Here is a 21,025-nt window from a genome sequence, read left to right as displayed (position 1 = left end):
TCACTGTGCCAGAACGGTATATTGGTTTCAAACCTGCAGTGATGGTACTTTTAGCCTCTACTTCTGTGAAGTCAGACAGCCTTTAAAGCACTTACGCTGTAACTGAAAGAATTTGGCTGCAACAGGTCTTTCAGGCAATTGCCCACCTACTTATAAATTACTTCGAAGACATTAAGTCTCTAACACTAAAACTCAGTTTTAATTGATCATTACTAGCAATAATTATTATTTTTATTATCAACTGCTAACTTTAGTCTGAACTCTTGTCACAGATAAGACTTCTAAAAACAGTAAAGATTGAACCATTTCGAAAACAACATTTGAGTCTCTGAATACTTCACGTATTTCAGGCTCTGAGCAGCAAAGGAATTTAGACACTGAAGTCCTACTTAACTACACATTTTTGGAGTTTGGGTATTAATCATGACTATTTATTTTTAATAAAGCACCAAAATATACCAGCTTCTCAATGCTGCCATGGCAATCGCTACACTCACAACAGGGAAGATTTACAATAAAAATAAAAGCTGATCAAATGAGGCTGAAACTCTATGCAAATAGACCCACAGTGCTCATTCTATCCATTTCTAGCTGTTTCGTTGACACTGGCAGCCAGAGCAGTAAAATAGCTATGTTGACGCAGAAAGATAAGGTAAAGAATCCGAAGCAGCATCTACAGTAGCTTTCATAAGGTAAAATTGTGTTATAGGTAACATCACTGAGGTAAGAATGAAAGCACTTGGGTAAATTTAAGTTCTTGTGGTACTTGCACAGAATTCATCAGTGAACCACTTACACTTCACAACATTTTTAGCTATAATATCAATTTAAAATATTTGCTTCAAGAGCTCTTCATCACTGGCAACTGATGGAAATTGATTTGGTTTAAAGTATGAGATAAATTGAAGTTAATAGCACAAGTTGTAACTTTTGTTTTGGGTTGAGGTGGTGGATTGGGGTACTTTGTTTTGGAAGAGTTAAGATACACAATCCTACAGAATTAATCACAGATACAACAATATCTTACTGGTTGTTAGATCCTTCCTCATCCCCACTGGGATTTTTTGCTTCGTTGTTACAGCCCAGGCTGTGTTGCTGTATATGTTTAAGATCATTATCTAAGCTGCTCTGCAGGTCGAAAAGGTGCTGTTCCACAGCTGCTCTAATTGTTCTTTCTAAAATGCTGAAAAGAAGAAAAGACAAAAAATTCATATTAAGAACTCTCTTTTTGCATTGATCAACTATGCAGAAAGGCAGAGATAACAAACTTTACACATGACAGGAATCTTTGATGACAAGCACTTCAAGGCAAAAAGAGACTAACTTTTCCAAACAGGCATTGGAAATTACTGCCCCTACTGTCTTTTATTTCATGAGATGTACATAAAGTATTATGAAGTCTACTAACAGTATTTTAAGAGTAATCAACACATTACAATGACTAACTTTATACACAAAAACTTATAAAAGCCTAATACATTAATGTGACAGTAAAATCCTTTGTCTATAACAGGTACTACTTCAGCACAGCTGGCTGTAACCCACTGTAGTCTTAAAAGGCAAGAGCCAACAAATAGCAGAGACAATGTTGAAGTACCTGACAAAGGACACAGGATATACCCAAAGATACATCAAGAACAGAACAGCATTCTTTAAAAACAGGCTACTCTGTTGACTGTTGCTTAGCCAGCTCATCCGAAATACACAATTAGGCCTATAAAAATCCTCCTGTAAGAATCTTAAACTATTTTACCCCATTTTTAACTCTGGAATTGCGCTTTTATTTTTCCTCTACATTTGTACACGCAATTCCACTGAACTGTACTCAATATTAACAACTAGAAGTCGTGCTAAAAATACAATATGAATGCTATCATAATTTTCAAGTCAAACACCTATGATGTATGTAAGTATAAAACCAAAGTGTTTTGCAATCTAGATTCTACCATACTGTGCTCTCATGCTTCTGCAGTCAACACCACTGACAGACAGTAAGTTTTTTTTTCCTGCATTAGCATTAAATGCCATAAGTGAAATACTTCTCGCTAGAACATGTTCATTCTTAACTGCAACCATCAAACCTACTGCATTTCTTTTTCTTTAAAGAAGACATATCTTCTATGCACAGTCTAGTAACAGCACAATTCAAACATTTTATATTTTCTTTATACTTACTCTGCAGAGGCTGGCAAGATACTTATGGGAGAGATATGAGCACTGCAATAAAGAAGAAGTAAGTTAATGTAATGCAAAAACTTATCACACTAAATAAAAGTCTTGAAGTCAACAGAAAGCAACTTAGAAAATACTTAAAGACAGCATGTAACATGTCTAATACAAGTAGAATAAATATGTAAAGAAAACGCTGGTTTGCAGTCCCTTTTATTTAGACAAAGAAGTCTTAAAGAATGCCATTATAAGAGAAAGTTGTAGAAGTAGCAATGCATATTTCTGTCTCTCAAGAGCCAATACTCAATATACTATGAGGCTATAAGCTCTCAGATCTACAGTCTTTCCCATGGGAAATAGTAATCACTTAGTCTCCAAAGATTTCCTGACACCTTGCTTAAGAATGCAGATTTTAACCTTGCTGCCTAAAGCAAGTTCCAAATTACTCTGCTTTCATCCACAGTTGCAATTCATAGAGGTTCTTCCTGCCTGTCAGACTGTTGCATAATTTTATTCTGCAGTGTTCAACCGATCTGCAGCTCTCTCCAAGGACAGCTACATTTCAAGTGCAAGGCAGGTACCTTCCAGAGGTTTTGAGACACAAGCTAGCCATTTGTAAAGCATTTGAAAATCTCCTAGCAGAAGTCACTTTAGTCTAAAAGTTAAACTTCTAGGGGAGGTAGAAGGATGGAAATCAGTGTAATCTAACACAAGTAAGTTAGCTCATGTATGTGCTCCCACTTCAATTTTCCATTAATATGATCAAAATTCTGTCATTATAAACAGAATATTTAAATTTTAGACAAAGTGACGGTAAATGTGCTAAGAACGAAATAAAAGAAAACTCTACTCTACCTTATTCAGAAAAAAATAAATACTAACAATTTCAACTAGGAGGTGGGGAGGACAGTAAATAAATGCTTTTTCTTCCTATTAAATAAAACTAAGCTCAGAAAGCTGAAAAATGAAATTTTCATCTACTCTTTACCATGCAACAACATTGTTGGTGGCCAGAGTTGATTTTAAATATTATTTTCATGAATGCATAAAGTAAACCTTGAAATACAAGGAAGCTTGCCACTTCACTGGAGAACTGAGCAGGTACTACCTCTGCAAGAGAGTCTTGCTTGTGCTAAAAAAAATGTAGAGACTCTCTCTGCTTACTCAAGAATAGTTTTAATACAGCAAGGAATACCTTGGATAGACCTTAACAAGTTTATTAGTAGTTCTACCACGAGAGGTAAGATAATAAGATCACTTCAAGCAGACTTGCTATTTTTTCTTCCTGTAAGTAGATGAAACACAGCAATAAAGGACTTTCAGTTAAACACTAGCTGATAAGGAAAGTGGTTAAAGTATTTATTTAAAAATAATTATGGTCTTCTGCCTTAGACAACATGTACTGGGTCAACAGCCAAAGCACACTGTGTTTAAACACCACCATGTAACAACTGAACAAGCAGGTGTTCACAGAAGTTTTTAATTTCTTTTTTTTTTTTCTCTCTCTTTTTTTTTTTTAAATGGAAACTTGCTTTTTAATGAAGCTCACTTTATTGCTTGCTTAGGTAAAAAACCAAATGCTTGGACAGAACAGGCAGCTCTAAACTACTATTTCAAAATAGACATTGCCACATAGCTTTGGAAAATTAAAACACTGATGTCAAAGCCAGCTCCTGTAGCTGCTAATTTCAAAGCTGCTAGATCAAACAACTGAGGGTGAACACACTGGCATTTCGTTTTTTCTCTTTCAAAGAAAGACATGGTAAGAAAAAGTTTACAACTTAAGATATTTACATTGCATTGATGTATCTGTGCACAGTTCAGCACAGCCCCACTACTTGTGGAAAGAGTTTAAGTTTTCTGATAAACAATTTTTGTTTTGACAATATTTAAAATATCAAAACTGAAGACATAAAGCTGTGAATAAGTTCAGCTCCATGAACAAGAGGAGGGGCATGAGCAAGAATCTGAGAGGAAAAAAAACAGTAAGATTCCAAAACACGAAAAAATGTTGTTTTAAATACCTGATCTCAGTATTTTCAGTAAGTTCTATAAAAGCTGCATTTTAAAAGGTATGCTTACTTTCTAAAAGTACTAATACGTAGTTGTACACATTCAAATAAATTTACTGTTAAAACAGCCACTCCTAGGATAAATTGGGGGGGGAACAAAGCACAGAACACTGCAACACTGTAGTTGTAAGAGAGCAAAAAAACATTAAGTCAAGGACACAAGTACAAATACTATTTATAGGAAACACTGATGACCTGGAATCCTTTTATTCTACCACTTGAGACAATGAGGAACTGTGTCAAGAGTGGGGAGAATCAAACCCATCTCCAAAGAATCCAAAAGATTTCAGACATTGTTCACAACAAAATTTTCCATCTTGCTGCATAACCTTCAGCCCCCAGAGTACGATTGTTCACTAGTGCTTTTATTGAACACCTTTAGATGCATTAGAGGTACTCAGCAGAAGATGTACATAAATCAGCAGTATTGCAACGCGTGAAGAATCCTCTTACTACGTAAAGAATATGTCTTCAACTAATCTTGTTAGCAGTTAAGCACTTTTTGAAAGAAATGTGTCAGTCGCTCTTAGCTGAAAATACATTACAACTCCCAAACTGGTGTACCACAGTTCAAGGATACTTTTTTAAAGCTGTAATTTATACTGCTGCTCAGAGTCTTAACGCAGCATGACACAGCAAGACACAGAAAGGTAAACATCTTTATTTCATAACGTTCACCCTCTCCCGAGAATCCTTTTTGCACTGTCATAATGTTCACCCTCTCCCGAGAATCTTTTTTGCACTGTCTCCCTACCCATAAAAAGTCCTGGTAAACACACATCTTAAGACAGAAAAATACATTAGCTAGAGATAAAGCATTTCAAAGTTTTTCTTGGTAATTTAGTGACGGTACACACATCCTTATTTCTCATTTAGAAAAAAAAAAAACCTAGTTGTGACATTATTTCATTTCACAATATATCCAAGATACATTTAATCTCACATAATTTTAAGGTTAAAAAAAAAAAAGTCTTATTTGCAATCATATCAAAGCAACATTTTCCTTTCATATATTTACCTGTGCAGCAGAACTTTACAGGCCATTCTGATTATTTTTGCTATCCCAAATGAGCACTTCATGTAAAAATGCTTCATTTGAAAAACAGCAAAGCGTGATGTTGGCTGCTGGTTATGCATACTGCTTGCTGGGATTCAATGCTGCTTGTCAGACAGTACTTCTGGAGTGCTGCACTAAACCCTGCAGTCTAAATAGAAATAGACTGCAACATGAGGTCACTCCTGACAATAAGCTGCCCAATCAACACTTGAAAGCTCTCCTAACATGTTGTTCACAGATTTTCTAGGATGGAAGAAAGGACCAGTATTTGGATGTTAAAGAGAGTGCTAGACTAAAACAACAATGTATTTTCTAGCAATTCAGGCAGTTGTTGCATTCGGTTAGTCTTACTATACAAGCATTTTTGTCTCATTTTGTTGCTGTTAATATTATTGCCTCTCACTGATCAGGGATAATGAAAACAGAAAAGGGTTAACAAAAATATCAAACAAGCAGTGAGGAGCTCGCCTTTGTCATTGCATTTAGTACAGACAAAGCAAACTGTGTACAGAACTTACTACTTGCCATATCTCATGTTTTTACACATATAATTTTGAAAAGCCCAAAGAACCTATCAAGAGTTTTATATTAGGCTTTTGACTGACAATATTTAAGATGAACTGCAAAAAGTAAAGCAAATACTGCTCGGCAAAGTGCAGTGATGAAAAATTTGGAATAACGACAGAGAAGGATTCTGAAGTGATTGTTCCACCAGCACGTCTTAAAAGTCAGCTGCAATGCTGAGTCAGTAATTCCTTTCGCCGCAAGTCAGGACAGCAAAACCGAAAGAGCCATGGTGAAATAGGTTTCTGATAACGGAGAATATGATGTTTCCTTTACATACACAGTATCAACTCGTGTGCAACAAATGCTCCCTGATTGGGTAACGGGCTTAAAGATCATTCAACAGGTTTATTTTAAATACCGCTTTCAAGCAGTCACTAAATCAAACTGCATTAATGATTATCCACATTCTCACCAGATCTTTAACTCAAAGTCAAATTAACACCATGCAGTGCATGAAGGTCATATGTTTCAGAAAGAACAAACAGAACAAGTAAAGGAAAAAGGTAGTGAGCAAAATTATAAGCAAGTTATAGTCCAAATAACTATATAATCAAGAAAACCAATCTTCAACATGCAGAACATGCAGCCTCAGTGTTCTTTTCCTTTCCTCCATAAAGAGAACAAAATACACAGATCCTCGGTTCCCAAAATCTGACAGCAGCAGCGAGGCAACAAAACTCCGGGTGAAGGAACTGCAAGAATCATGTTTAAGACCTACTTCTCCTCCTCCTTCCTTTATAAGCTGCTGCAGGCCCTATGTCAAAACAAACATCCCAATAAACCTACATTAACATTTGCTTTTTTTAATTATTATTTTTTTATGTCAGGAAACTAAACCAAAAAAAGGCCATTAAATGCATACTATGAAAGCCTTTAAGTTTGGGAAAACATTTACAGTGGTTAAAAGTTTAATAAAGCATATTTTCTCATTCTCTGTAATTTATTTTTTTTTTAAACGTTTCCTGCAGTTGTTCTGGGTTTACAGTCAAAATTCTTTCTTATTCTACAGGATTCCTCCCTATCCTTCCCCACAAATTACATAAAATGTCAACCATAATTAATGCCTATTAATTTTTAATTAACCCTAAACATTGAGTAAAAATGTTTTTCTCTTCAGGCTATCAAATTTAAACTCTCAAATGTGTTGAGTTTGTTACTACTGCTGCGCTTACACATTCCACATTCTCCAAATACCTGAGAATAGTTAAATTGCTTTAAAACGTTAATTGGGAGATGGAGCACTTTTGTAGAAATTCCAATTGTAGCAACTTTGGGGTTTTTTTAATTAACTCAAACTAAAATTAAACAGCTCTATTGCTGACAAGGATAATTAACTATTAAAATATAATTTAAATTACAAAACAGAATTATGTTTCTCTTATTATTGTACACTTTACAAATTCTTGCCATGAAGTAGAAGGAAGTGTGCAGCCAAGCAGCTGAACAGATTTCAACCTGAAATCCACATTCTTGAGACTACTCAGCCTTAGGCAGTAAATTTACTTGTGATTTTCCCTGCATTCCTTCTGCTTTTAGTCAACTTATAGATTTGTTACAGATTCTTCCTCACACCACCCCACAACTTCTTACATGCAATGCCCATACCTAACACATGACGTAGAGCTATGTAAACTATAATGCAAGTAAAGTAGCCTTAAAAATTAAAACCAGTGTACTATGAGCAAGTAAAACCTCAACCTCTGTATTACAAGCAAGTGCAAATAAGCTCTCAAATGGACGTACCACTTTTAAGTTTATGCATCTCCTTCATGAGGATTGGTCTTAATTAAAAGCTGACTCCCACTGCAATACTTCTGCCTATATTAACATTTTGCAGCTTCCAAATGTGCTCCCAGCTCTCTACCAGCAGAGTCTACCCAAACAGATCCCTCTACTGAGTCTGGCTCTTAGGCAGGTAACACAGGTCCCTCCAGCTTCAGCAGCCGTTATACCTGTTTGGACAATGCGAGACCTTGGCTTTCTATGCCTTTTTCTAGTGACTTTTTTCTTAAAAGCAGTTAACAAATTAAACCTCAACTCACACATAGGTGCCAGTCATGTCACTCCTACATTGATATAAGAAAGCTACATCAACCTGTTGGCAGAGTTTAAGTTAAACGAAGAAGGATCTTCCAGTGTTTTACAAATATATTCGTAAATCAACTTTAACAAAACAGGGTATCCAGAGTCTTCATTTCAACTCAAATTAAGGAGACTTTCTGAACCCTCAAATCAAGTGTTTTTGCAAGCAACCCAGTCTACGAAGTCTCATGTATTACCTTACAAAATGCCATCTCTAAAGTGCTCAGAATTTCCTCCATGCTGCTCCTACTAAAGGCCTTTCTAGAACCATTAAATTCCAACCTAAAAATCATTAATGGTCAGTATTATCCCACTTGCTCTCCACTATCCTTTTGGTCATATATAGTTCCTCTTCATCCCTGGTATTTTCTCTCTCTAGCATATTTTCAGGAAGAAGTCACATCTACAGAGTTTTCATTACAACAGTTTTATGAAATATATTCCACTGTACTCTAGTGAAATAAGAAACGACTTTCCTCATTTAACACATGACCAAACTGGGCATAAAAAAAAACCTGTACAAACAAATTCCCAAAGGTTTAGAAATTAATTAGGGTCATGTAAGGACACATCTCTGCTCACTAACACATGACAAGTAATAGTCTTAGGATTCCCCACTGAAAGGGAGTGGTGGAAAGATGGTACAGAATGGGTTTGCATCTACCAATATTCAGATTATTTTTATATTTCTGCTACAAAGTTTACTATGTAAATACCACTTTACAGTTTCACTAAAGTATGCCCTTTTTCCTTTTCTCTGTGTAAATCACCGTATTTAATCCAATCTGAGTCCTACAGGCATTCCTCTTCTGAATTTGGAAACAGTTATTTTATCCCGTATTTTACTACTACAAGAACCGCACCTACTTCTAAAGCTTCAGTTTGTAGACACCACCACTTATCTCAAAAGCCTGACAGCTTCTTTCTCTCAGACTGAACAGGCTATACTCCAAACTTTAAATACAAACTCCAAGGAAGAAACAAGTTACCTTGTTGATGCTGTAACGCTCCTGGAATCCGAGAGAGTCCCTGTCATATCTAGATGCACCACAGCTGGCCTTTCAACAGGTTTCTCTGTGCCATCTTCTGGAAGTTCTTCAGACTGCTCAAGCTTTACATCTTCCTCCTCTTCCAAGAGATCATTGATCTAAAAAAAGAGATTTATTCACAGTTGTGCTGGTTTCAGCTGGGATAGAGTTAATTTTCTTCACAGTAGCTAGTATGGCACTATGTTTGGATTTGTGCTGAAAACAGTGTTGATAACATAGAGATGTTTTTGTTATTGCTGAGCAGTGCTCTCACACCGTCAAGGTCTTCTCTGTTTCTCACCCCACCAGCAAGGAGGCTGGTGGTGCACAAGAAGCTGGGACGGGACACAGCCAGGACAGCTGACTCCAACTGGCCAAAGGGATATTCCATACCATATGGTGTCACGCTCAACATATAAAGCTGGGGGAAGAAGAAGGAAGGCGCGGGGCAGCGGGGGGGAGGGGGAACGACACGATATTCAGAGTTACACCGTTTGTCTTCCCAAGTAACCGCTACATGTGATGGAGCCCTGCTTTCCTAAAGATGACTGAACACCTGCCTGCTGATGGGAAGTCGTGAATGAATTCCTTGTTTTGCTTTGCTTGTGTGCGCAGCTTTTGCTTTACCTCTTAAACTCTCTTTATCTCAACCCACGAGTTTTCTCACTTTTACCCTTCCGATTCTCTCCCCCATCCTGCCATGGGGGGAGTGAGCGAGTGGCTGGGTGGTGCTTAGTTGCCAGCTGAGGTTAAACCACAACAAGAGTTAATAGCTTGAAAAGTTCTTTTAAGAGGTACAGGGACTTAAAACAGCATGAGAGTTACAAACACAACATACATGTAAGAGGAGAACATTTTTCAATTTTAGAAAAACAGGCACGCTAGACTTGCTTTTATGTAAAATCATACATTCCACATCATTAAAAAGCTACGTAACCCTTTTGAAACATGAGGCAAAAACTGAAAAAAGAAGCCTCTTTGATGCAATAAATGAACATAAGCAGCATCAAGAAACAACAAAATCCCGGGCACACTGAAGTCACACAGCACAGAGCCTTTCTTCCTCTACATATAAAACAGGGACAGGTAATTCTTCTCTATTTCACAGGTAGCCTTATTCATATACAAGAAGCATTTTCAAAACCTTTGTCCTGGTTTTGGCTGCAGTAGAGTCAATTTTCTTCCTAGTAGCTGGTATAGTGCTGTATTTTGGATTTATTGTGAGAATAATGTCAGTAACATACTGCTGTTTCAGTTGTTGCTAAGCAGTGCTTATATTAAGTCAAGGACTTTCCAGCTTCCCGCGTTCTGCCAGTGAGGAGGTGCACAAGAAGATGGGAAGGGACACAGCCAGCTAGACTTGCTTTTATGTAAAATCATACATTCCACATCATTAAAAAGCTACGTAACCCTTTTGAAACATGAGGCAAAAACTGAAAAAAGAAGCCTCTTTGATGCAATAAATGAACATAAGCAGCATCAAGAAACAACAAAATCCCGGGCACACTGAAGTCACACAGCACAGAGCCTTTCTTCCTCTACATATAAAACAGGGACAGGTAATTCTTCTCTATTTCACAGGTAGCCTTATTCATATACAAGAAGCATTTTCAAAACCTTTGTCCTGGTTTTGGCTGCAGTAGAGTCAATTTTCTTCCTAGTAGCTGGTATAGTGCTGTATTTTGGATTTATTGTGAGAATAATGTCAGTAACATACTGCTGTTTCAGTTGTTGCTAAGCAGTGCTTATATTAAGTCAAGGACTTTCCAGCTTCCCGCGTTCTGCCAGTGAGGAGGTGCACAAGAAGATGGGAAGGGACACAGCCAGGACAGCTGACCCCAACTGGCCAAAGGGATAACCCATACCATACAACGACATCACGCTTAGTATATAAAACTAGGGGGAGCTGGCTGGGGGCAGCAACTGCACCTTGGGAACTAGCTGGATATCACTCAGCAGGTGGTAAGCAACTGTATTGTGTATCACTTGTTTTGTATATTATTTTATCATTATTACTATTATTATTATTCCTTCCTTTTTCTCTCCTATTAAACTGTCTTTACCTCAATCCACAAGTTTTACTTTTTTTTTTTCCCCCCGATTTCTCCCCCCCATCCACTGAGGGGGGAGAAGAGTGAGCAAGCAGCTGTGTGACACCCCTTTATGGAAGGCAATGTAGAAGTCTAAGAATCCAGACTTTAAAGGTACTGAATGAATACTTAAAGGCAAGTGTAAGAGCAACAGTGTTGAGAAGTTTCTGTGAAGCCTCTTGTCTATTTTTGTTTCTTTTGTTTCCAAGCACTGAAGCAGTAAAATATAGCCAATTTTAAACATAAAACAATATAGCCAATTGCCAAGTCAATAGAGACACCTTCATTTTTTAAAAAGCAACTATGTCTAAAATATAAAAAGGTAAACACAACGAAGTGATTTGTTTGATTCACAAATCCTCTCTGTGGTTCATTACTGATCTCCCAAACTCACAAACCTAAAAAATAAAGTAGCAGCAGCAACCTCAAGAAAATACGCTTTATAGTATCTGCCACAAATATAAAACAACACACTGAATTAAAAAAATTGAAACTTTAGAAGTTTAAGATTACAGGGAAGGCAGAGAAGAAGTGTTTATTTTTAAAAGAGGTGTGATGTGTTATATGGCACTACATTCAGGGCAGGAAAGATATTTATCCCTGACTTTCCTCTGTACTTGCGAGAGGATGTGCCAATGAACCAAGGGCAAGCCAACGTGCAGAGTCAGCTGCCAGTGGGGCTGCGCCCAGTGGGGACAGCAGCCCTCCTGTACCCCCACTGCACCAGCCTGGGAAGGAGCGGGACCCAACAGAAGTGCACTGTGGACATCTGGTGGAGACACCACGAAATTAAAGGGACACCCCACCAGGCCTCAAACTTAGGGGAAAAAGAAAAAAAAAACAACCAACACGCCACATGGACTGTTATGCTTGGGAAAACCTTTTGCTAAAACATATTGTGACCCACAGAGAAGTCAGTAATTTCAAAGCATAAGATCAACTAACTACACTTTAAAGAACAGTCATCCCAACCTAAGACGATAGTCCTCAGCCTCAGGTTGCAAAAGTTACAGCCCAGCTTTATTTAACAGCTTCCGGCATGCAGCAGGGCTGTGTCAGTTCTCAGTGCTAGACATATTCCTGCAAAGAGCTAGAGAGACAGCAAACATTGCAAAGCTGCAGCACTTTGCTAGAAGAGCCAGCAAAGCAGAAGCTGCTCACTCCAGAACTTGCTGCCCACGCTTGGCAGACCAGACCAATGGGTGAGGTGTCTACTGCAGTGAAGAGGAAGCAACCAGCTGCCTTAGTACTTGCCTTACCTGTCTTGCTAGGGGAGGGGTTGTGGGATAGTTAGGCTTTAAAAATTCAGTATTTCTTGCTACCTTCCTTAGCAACTGCTGGTTATTTACGCTTTTTCCTCTTTAAAGAAAATACATCATTTCTTAAGCCAACTGAACACGAGAAAATTGAGTTTATAGCTTTCCATATTTCTGAGGAAGGCTTTGAGCCAAGATTTTATTAATAATTCAAGAGCCTGGCTTTGATGATACAAAAAGTGCTTCTTCCATGCATTATCACTAATATACCATGACTTGTTAGAATTAAAAACATTTGCCAACAGAAGCAGGTTGTATCACAATACCACATTTTCATTTCCCTAATAACTCTCCATCTCTTTTTATCCCAGCATAACATGGTATTTTACTTCCAAAATTAAATTTGTTATGAGGAAAGGCATAAGAGTGATAATAGATACCACCAGTCACATGGACAGGTGAACCTGGCAATCCTGACAGTTGAATGCTGGAACCCAGAGTATTTCTATTCTACTTAATTTTGTTTCTTTAATTTCAACAGTTTTCCCCATTAATGTCAAAATGATCATTTCAAGTCTTGGAATCAAACACAACTCAAAAATTTTGGCATAGGGAACTACCACTGATAACATCACCAAGTGGAGTGCGAGACCCTGCATGTTTCTATAAGACACACCTAGAAATATTGACCAAGACAGACAACAGCATGGTTCTGCATTTGCTTAACAAACAGTTCGCCTTTCCTAAAAAGGTAATTAAAAAGCTATACAGTTATATAGCATAACAGCGTCTATGTTGGGCAGGGTATCACTGTTGGCTTAGTTCTGATGTATTTTTCTATGTAGCATAGCTGTACTTACTACAAAGCAAGAACTTCACAAGCATACCTAAGTTAAGGAAATACCAGGTTTTGTCAGCTTGCAAGAAACTACTGAAAGGCATATTAAAGAAAATTGTATTTCAACGTATCTTTCATAAACATAAATGTGTATAACAGTTACTTAAGTGAGAACATACTGTCATTTAAAATATTCTTACCTGCTCAGTTATTGAGCTTAAATCATTAGTAGATGAAAAATCTTCCTCTTCATTTTCAAAGAATTCATAGTAGTTCTCCAGAAGTCCCGCCATAATTCTGCTAACTATTTCTTGTTCTTTCAGATCCTCCACATCTGTGTAAATGCTAAAGATTTCAACACTGGTTTAGTTTAAAAATCTAAATCCAACTGTTTCCCCAAAGAAGTCCTGTGAATGACTTCTATGACTAAGGGCTATACTCCACACCATTATCCCTAATCCATTCTGAACACTCAGAACTTTAAGCATACCTTCACACTACTGTATTACAAAGCTTTATACTAGTCTACATTTAAAAGTGATGAAGTAACAACTATTTAGTCAATTGAATTTTAAATGTTCCTCATGAAAAGTTAAGTATTTTCCTGTAGAGAGAAAACCCCAGTATATGTTTGTACTTTAACAGCTCTCTCTCACAACTGCTTGCTTTCTTGCTACAAACAGTAACCCTACAGAGTGTCTCTGAAAATTTTGAACCCTCAGTCCAGTTACAGTAATGCAACAACCAAATCAGTGGTTTCTAAAGCCATAAACAAGGTGTTGTTTAGGTCAGAGCAAAAATTGCACGACAAAACTAGGGAGGGGGGAACAGAACAGAAAGATACTGCCTGAAACATATTGTGTACTTGCTACTGTTACTCATGGACTAAGAGAGACTTAAGACTAGAGACATACACTGCCAAATTCACATAAAAACACCGCATGAACTTTTATAACTAACTTACTGAAAAACATCCGGGCCAAAGACTGCAGCTAAAGAACTTGCAGACCACATTTCTTCATGATGCGATGCTACATTAGCTAAAAATTTACACAGAAACTTTAACAAACTGTAATTAACAGGTGGAAGCTGCTGCAAGAGGAACCTCAACTTTCTTCCAAATTCATCTTCATTATTATAATCTGAAAAGTGTAATAAAGATATTTTAATCACAGAAATAAAATATCTGCTTTTTCACACTTGATGTTGATCAACTTTTTGACTCTGACAACAATTACTTACTTCTGAAGTACAACTAATTTGGTCAGACCGCAGCCTAAAATGTCAGAATTTGTTTTGCATTTGTTTGGTCTGAGATTCCCATACTAAGCTTCTCCACAGAAAAAATTAACAAAAAACCCCAAACAAACAAACACCCCCAAACCCAAAAACTGAAGGGTCCAGCCCACCTATCCAAAGGGCATTTATAGCAGTAGTACTTCATAACAAACTATCTGTCCCAGCATCTCATCCTCTCATTTCAGTCTCTGAAATTAATCTCTTCCCCTCTCATCTTTTCAAGAGAGGCTGACAACTCATTTCCTATTCTGTCACCCTTCTTCAGTGATGTCAGAGGTTTGGAGGGATGGTGAAGAGGCAGGAGAACAGAAAAAAACCGCTCCCCAGTCTTGTTTCCATAGCACAGCACCATCAGATTACTTTCCCTAATGATTAATTAAACTATAACTGTAATTTCTTCTATGAAGCAGAAACTGATAACTCAAACCAATGATTTTCACCATGTTCTCCTTTGCAAGTCCAATGAGTAGTTTTCAGCATGTTTTCCCCAATTAAAGCTCACTCAAGGTTCTGATTACATAGGGCTAACTCCTCCGTACCCTTTCATTTTACCACTGTTACCTGACAACTGAAGAAGAGTTCTAGAGACAGCAAGAGCTCCAGAAATCTTGAGCCAACTTAAAAGCTAGTTAAATTCTCCCTGTTTCAGACAAGCTACTTTGACACTTTTTCCTCTACAAGCACCCATTCTCACCACTCTACTTCCTTTTATAATATTTGACTGATGAATACAAGCCATCTCAATGCAATCATCTTAACACATAGCTTGAAGCTTGCTGATTCAATTCCAGACCTGCAAAAGGGTCACCATAAGTCCTCCTCATTCTCACCTCACATTTAACTAAATCCTACATCAAAATATCTCCCCATAAATCTCATTTGTTACATCATCAGCCTTACAGGCAACGAGGTTCAAAGAGCTTACAATTGCTTGTACCTAACAGAGAAACTCTTCACCATGAGGGTGGTGAGGCACTGGAACAGGTTGCCCAGAGAAGCTGTCGATGCCCCATCCCTGGGAGTGTTCAAGGTTGGATGGGCCTTTGAGCAACCTGGTCTAGTGGAAGGTGTCCCTGCCCATGGCTCAGGGGTTGGAACCAGATGATCTTTAAGGACCCTTCCAACCCAAACCATTCTTCTATATAAAAGAAAAGAAACGTCAGGAAAGCAAAAGGGGAGAAGAATTCATACTAACAGGCCTCCCCTTCTTTCTCAGACATTTGAAAACTCCTCTCAGATCAGTTAGAAAGGGAAAAGGATGTTTGAAGATGATGAGCAGCCACTCTGCCTCTCCAGATGAGAGAGCTGAGACATCCTAGCCCTTAATATCAAATCAAAAAGTGAGTAAATTCTCCGTTGTGCATGTACAGTAATACCAAACAGTAACTGTGCAGGACTTCATTTGCTCAGAGTCAATGTCTACAATATTTGAAAACAGGCAACCAGGCACAGAAAAATAGTTCTCTCACCACAGTAACACAATAAAATATATTATTGGTTAGTTTTTACTCTAGAAACGTATTTAGGAAACAGAACAGCAAAAGTGAACTTTCACAAAGCAGACCTTCAAAAAGTGAGAGCGCAAGACAGGGGTGATAGTCAGACCACCTTGCACATACACATACAGACATTTTGTCTAACCAATCTGTCCTAAAATTTAGGTTCTAAACAACAGCCAGAGACCTAAAATGAGAACATTCTCACCTGTAACTTAAGTCCTCTGACAGTAAACCATGGATACACACTTCTGGGACACAGCCTAGCACACTGGGGTCAAATTCACACTTCAATTACTAAAATCACTTGCCTTTGAGGAGCCACCATTAGGCCTGCATGGAAGAAGCCTCAAAAGATGTATATAGGCCACACCTTGTTGTACAACTAAGTTGTTTTGAGAACTAAGCTTAACCTAACAACACGGGAGGCCTGCTAGAGAGGGAAAATACCAGAAGTAACATACAGATCCAAAATTACTACCACCTTCTGCATTTCTGTAAGCAATTCCTTTGCCTAAAATGCAGCTGATATTTTAATTCTGGAAACAAAGATATTTCTATCACTCAGTCAAAATATCAAAAGCTAAAACCTGAATAAAGGAAACCAAAACTCTAATTTTAGTATCAGGAAACAATGTTTAAAGGTTTATGTGTTTTGATTTCCTGGGTACAGATATCTTTAAATCTTTCAGAAATAATTTTATTTTACACTTTCAAAAAAAGACAGTAAAGACAATAAACTGCAAGTTTAAGTGAAGCTTCTCTGTATTTTTAACAAAAGGGAACTAAATGGGGACTTACATGCTGAAGAACAGCTCTCTTCCGAAAACAACCCATAGGTAAATCCTTCTACAGTCCTTTACATTCAAAGATAGAAAAAACCCAATTTTCACACTGTATTTTACAAATCATAGAAGGGAATTACACCATCACACCAAGTGAGTATACCTCAATCCCATTTCCAGTCCTGATAGGTAACATCGTGAGTCAAGGTGCATAGCAGTATTAGCTGAGCAACTGGCAGCATTCTGCATTACTGTCTTAAGAACCCTTTTGTTATTTATCATCTTTTTCAGGAGGAAAAACAAACAAACAATGGTTTACTAGCTACTTAGGTCCAATGAACCTTAACAACGCAAGCCAAACAGCAGACCTATCACTAATGAAATTCCCTATCCACTCCAGTTTCTCATCACTGGAGAAACAAACAAACAGCACTTCAGCATTAACAAGCTTCTCTGGTCAGTAGCTTCCAAAAATTGTTTCCAGCATAAAAGCTATCCAGGTAACCACCCCACATGCAAAGTTTCACGATATACGAGCTACCAAAGGAGGAAAATGAAGCCACTTCACACTGTTGATGACAACCCTCCAGTTCAGCACTTGGTAAATACAGCATAACAGCGTATGAAAACTATGGTATACTCACTCATCCTGCAAACCAATTCCCACTCTGAACAAACAGCACTATCACAAGCGTTATCAAGTTCTTACCAGGAATAAACTCAACAACAGAAAATTAAATCAAACAAAAATGTGCATCTTACAAAGCAAAACAAGCCCAGCACTTGGAGAGACGTATGAACTAACACTGGAAAATGAGCAACATTTCTGAAGAGAACAACCAGAAGTACCATCAGTTATGTCACAGAGTGCAGGCATCCGACATCAACGTACCCTTTAAGGACATTACTAATGTAGGGCTGCAAGACAAGCGTTTTTACTAGTAAAGTTGTGAATCAACTCCAACACCACTCAAGACTGCAGAAGCCAAAAGACCCAGGAGAGTGGATACAGATAGACAATTTAGGAATTGGTAAAGAAAATACTGCGTCAGCATACGGGTGTCAGTCTGAAAGGGCAAGGTTTTGCAGTATATGAAAAAACATACTTAGCAACAACAATATGCTGATGACAGCGTCTTTTTTCCTCCTACAAATGAATTTTAAACTGAAAAAATCCACAGTGGGAGAACAAATGTGACATGAGTACAGGGCTTAAAATCTCTCCGTAGTATACAAAAGCTTCAAGTGCCACAGAACAATCAGGCAGAGTAAGTGAAATTCAAAGGAAATATGAGAAAAACAGACCAAACCATTCCCTAGCACTTTTAAAGCACCAGTGGTGGGAAACTGTCAAACAACTTGGATTCCAGTGGTTTTGACCAGTGTCCCAGTATTCACGCACAAGAACATGGAATATTCAGAACTAATCAGCACGGTATGTGGCAGGTTCACTATTTTCCTGCACAAAGGATAAACTCTGCCTTTGAACACAGACTGAGTTTCCTAAAAAAAAAACCACAACACCTATTTATCTGGGTTTTGTGCTAAAAAGAGGTCTATTTGAATGCCTCCTGATACACACATTATTACACAGAATACCAAAGTCACCCTAGTACAACTACAAATCTCAATACTGGTTTTTACTCTTAAAAAATAAACACACTGAATCAAAAATAATTATCACCTTGAGAAAGTTGCATCAAATGTATGTGCAAACTGCCTGGGATAACTGGCTCTGGAAGTTCTTGAAGAAAAAATCTAAGAAGGCTAATAGCTGAGGGTACATCTGCTTCTTTAACCAGGTCCACATCTTCTCCATTATCGTATCGTTGCCGAAGCCACTCCACTGTCTCAGCATTCCCATTGACTTGAAAAAGTCCTTCTTGTTCCAGACCCCCTGAGTTAGAAAGAAGTTGCAGAAATAAACTTTTAGATCTAGTATGGACAAATGTATCAGAAAATACTGATAATCAGATATGCACAATTCACATACTGAATGAAAGACTTTCTGGACAACAGTTCTGCAAGACTTCCAGCAGTCCTTTTCCCAGCAAACACATCCTTATGCCCAGCTAACAATACAAAATACGGTAAATGTTAGCAGTACCTGAAACACACCACCTCCTATGAAGTACCCTGCTGAGCCGACTGCATTAGTGTTAGCTAGAAAACAGTGATAATCCAAACACAACACAAGGAGTAAAGAAAGGAAGTGTGTATCACCAAAAAAAAAAAAAACAAAACACCCACACCCACACAAAACCCAAAACCAACAAAATCACATCCAACTAAAGTAACTTCAGAAAACAAGTACTCTTCGAAAAACACAATCTATTCTATAAGAATAGCAGCTACATATGTTACTTAAAGTACAGCAAAATAATACGTACCATGTTCCTCAATATAGTCCACAACATGGCGGACTATGAATGGAACCTCATTGTCTGGTTGCCCTTCTTGCTGCAGCTCATCAAGTGGAATTCCAAATATTTTGTTAGCAAGAACAGAGTTGCAGTTACTCAAGGAAGGGGAGGAGCTCTTCCTCATATCTTTTTGCAGCCAAAAATCAAAGCTGTCTTTTCTGTCAAACAAGAGGAATTAAAACCAAAAATCGCACTTCAGTGTACGCTGTTGAATATATTGATCTGTAACACAATGTTTTAATTACCTAATGCAAATACTCTGCAGTCTCTCTCAAACAGTTCACTGATTTAATGAAAAGTTCTGTAATAACTCCAAATACAGCTAACTAGATAAATGACTTATTACCAAGGTATCTGTTCAATCCTCAACAGAAGACTAAGAATAACATATATAGCAGCAAATGAAATTCAGAAAATTTCTAAGGTACTCTGGGAGAGCCAAATTCTTCAGTACATTTTCTGACAGTATTTATCAGTCAGGCTTTGAAAATCCAACACAAAAGCCTCTCGAGAGGAAATGAAACTAGTGGATCATACTTAACCAAAACCCCAAGTTTCAGTTACATGGAATGATTAAGTGTTTTGTGATAGACAACAGCACTGAAATCAACTTCTAATATATTTGGCATTTTCTGGTCTACACAATAAGGCTTTCAACACCTGCATCAAATTGAAAATTTTAGTGAACATAAAACCCCCAAAACTAGTTTCTAGATGCTCAGTGGTACCATTCTTCCTATCATGCAGAAATGCAAGCTTTACTTGCAAGTCTTTGCTATATAAAGGATTTAGAGAGATAACAAAGGTATTACCAAAAGCAGTGTAAGTCACCCAGTTAAACTGTTATCCTGTCAAAACCAAAATATTTCTCCTAGCAAAGAAAAAGCTGTCTCTTCAAAATAGATAATAAAAAAAAGAAAAGATACTTGCTTAAATGCAAGCAATCATTTTCATAGAGGATGGCACATAGAACATGAAGTACATACTGTTAGTCAAAGCACTGCAACCAAACTTAATTCTCTGTTTACTAATGGATTGATAAATTCTAACAGATTAGGCATACTGAAATCCATACTTCCTTTTTTTTTTGATAGCCCAAGTGAAGTAGTTTATGAAACCTACCTCAGAGTACTTAAACAGCCGAGTTTGAAAAACGTTTTCTGCGCCAGCTGCCCTCACTGACCAAGCATTCTTTTGTCATTTATGGTTGTTTAAGATTATGGCAAAAGATCAGCCTGTAGTTCCTCATTGAAGAATAGCAGAACTCGATCAGTACTTCAGCAGTTAATCTGAAAAAAAAGTAAAATATTATTAGACCATAAAGTTTTCAACAGTTTTAAACTCAGTCACAAGTCTAAACATCACATTTGAAGAATTCTCCTTGTCAAATCATCAGTTTCTTGTTCTGAACAAGACCACATTAGCATGGCTCACGAGAGAGGACACAAAAACGCAAATACCCTTTTTCACTTAGGTGTTAACCAAACTTAAAGCCTAAGTCAGCATAGGACATCTAAGCCTTAACAATTATGAAATGATTTTCAGACTCATTCATTCTTCTTCCAAAGAATCACGAAGGGCTAAGTAGGTTAGACAGAACTGTTTTATAGTGCCTACCATACTAAAATATTTAATGGCTATAAAATTTTTAGAAGGATCTCAGGCACTGGTTTAACACACCATCTTTAAATGGCACGACGAAAAACAAAATCCTAACCAAGGAACACAGAAAGTTAACCCGTTTTCAGTGCTACAGATCATCTTTTCTAGAAAGTTGATTATATATCCTCACTGCCAGTTCAAAGTCCAAGTGATTATCAGATCTGGATATGGGAAACAACTTGCCTCAAATCAGATTCCTTA

General features: G+C 37.6%; 1 protein-coding gene across 1 annotated transcript in view; it reads right to left on the bottom strand.

Annotated features, from left to right (window-relative positions):
* The window catches only part of FAM13B (family with sequence similarity 13, member B), a 40,570-nt gene extending 20,119 nt beyond the window's left edge, over nucleotides 1-20,451 (bottom strand). The window contains 8 exon segments of the mRNA XM_010296246.1: nucleotides 989-1,183; nucleotides 2,176-2,217; nucleotides 8,937-9,094; nucleotides 13,360-13,504; nucleotides 14,124-14,301; nucleotides 18,424-18,636; nucleotides 19,130-19,320; nucleotides 20,285-20,451. Of these exon segments, the coding sequence (XP_010294548.1) occupies nucleotides 989-1,183; nucleotides 2,176-2,217; nucleotides 8,937-9,094; nucleotides 13,360-13,504; nucleotides 14,124-14,301; nucleotides 18,424-18,636; nucleotides 19,130-19,286 (1,088 nt within the window). The 5' untranslated portion in view covers nucleotides 19,287-19,320; nucleotides 20,285-20,451.
* Between the last annotated feature and the right edge of the window lie 574 nt (nucleotides 20,452-21,025).

The sequence above is a fragment of the Phaethon lepturus genome, unplaced genomic scaffold (genome assembly GCF_000687285.1).
Source record: "Phaethon lepturus isolate BGI_N335 unplaced genomic scaffold, ASM68728v1 scaffold12231, whole genome shotgun sequence".
NCBI classification, from domain to species: Eukaryota; Metazoa; Chordata; class Aves; order Phaethontiformes; family Phaethontidae; genus Phaethon; species Phaethon lepturus.
The sequence above is the reverse complement of the archived record's forward strand: the minus strand, read 5'-3'. Positions and strand labels throughout refer to the sequence as shown.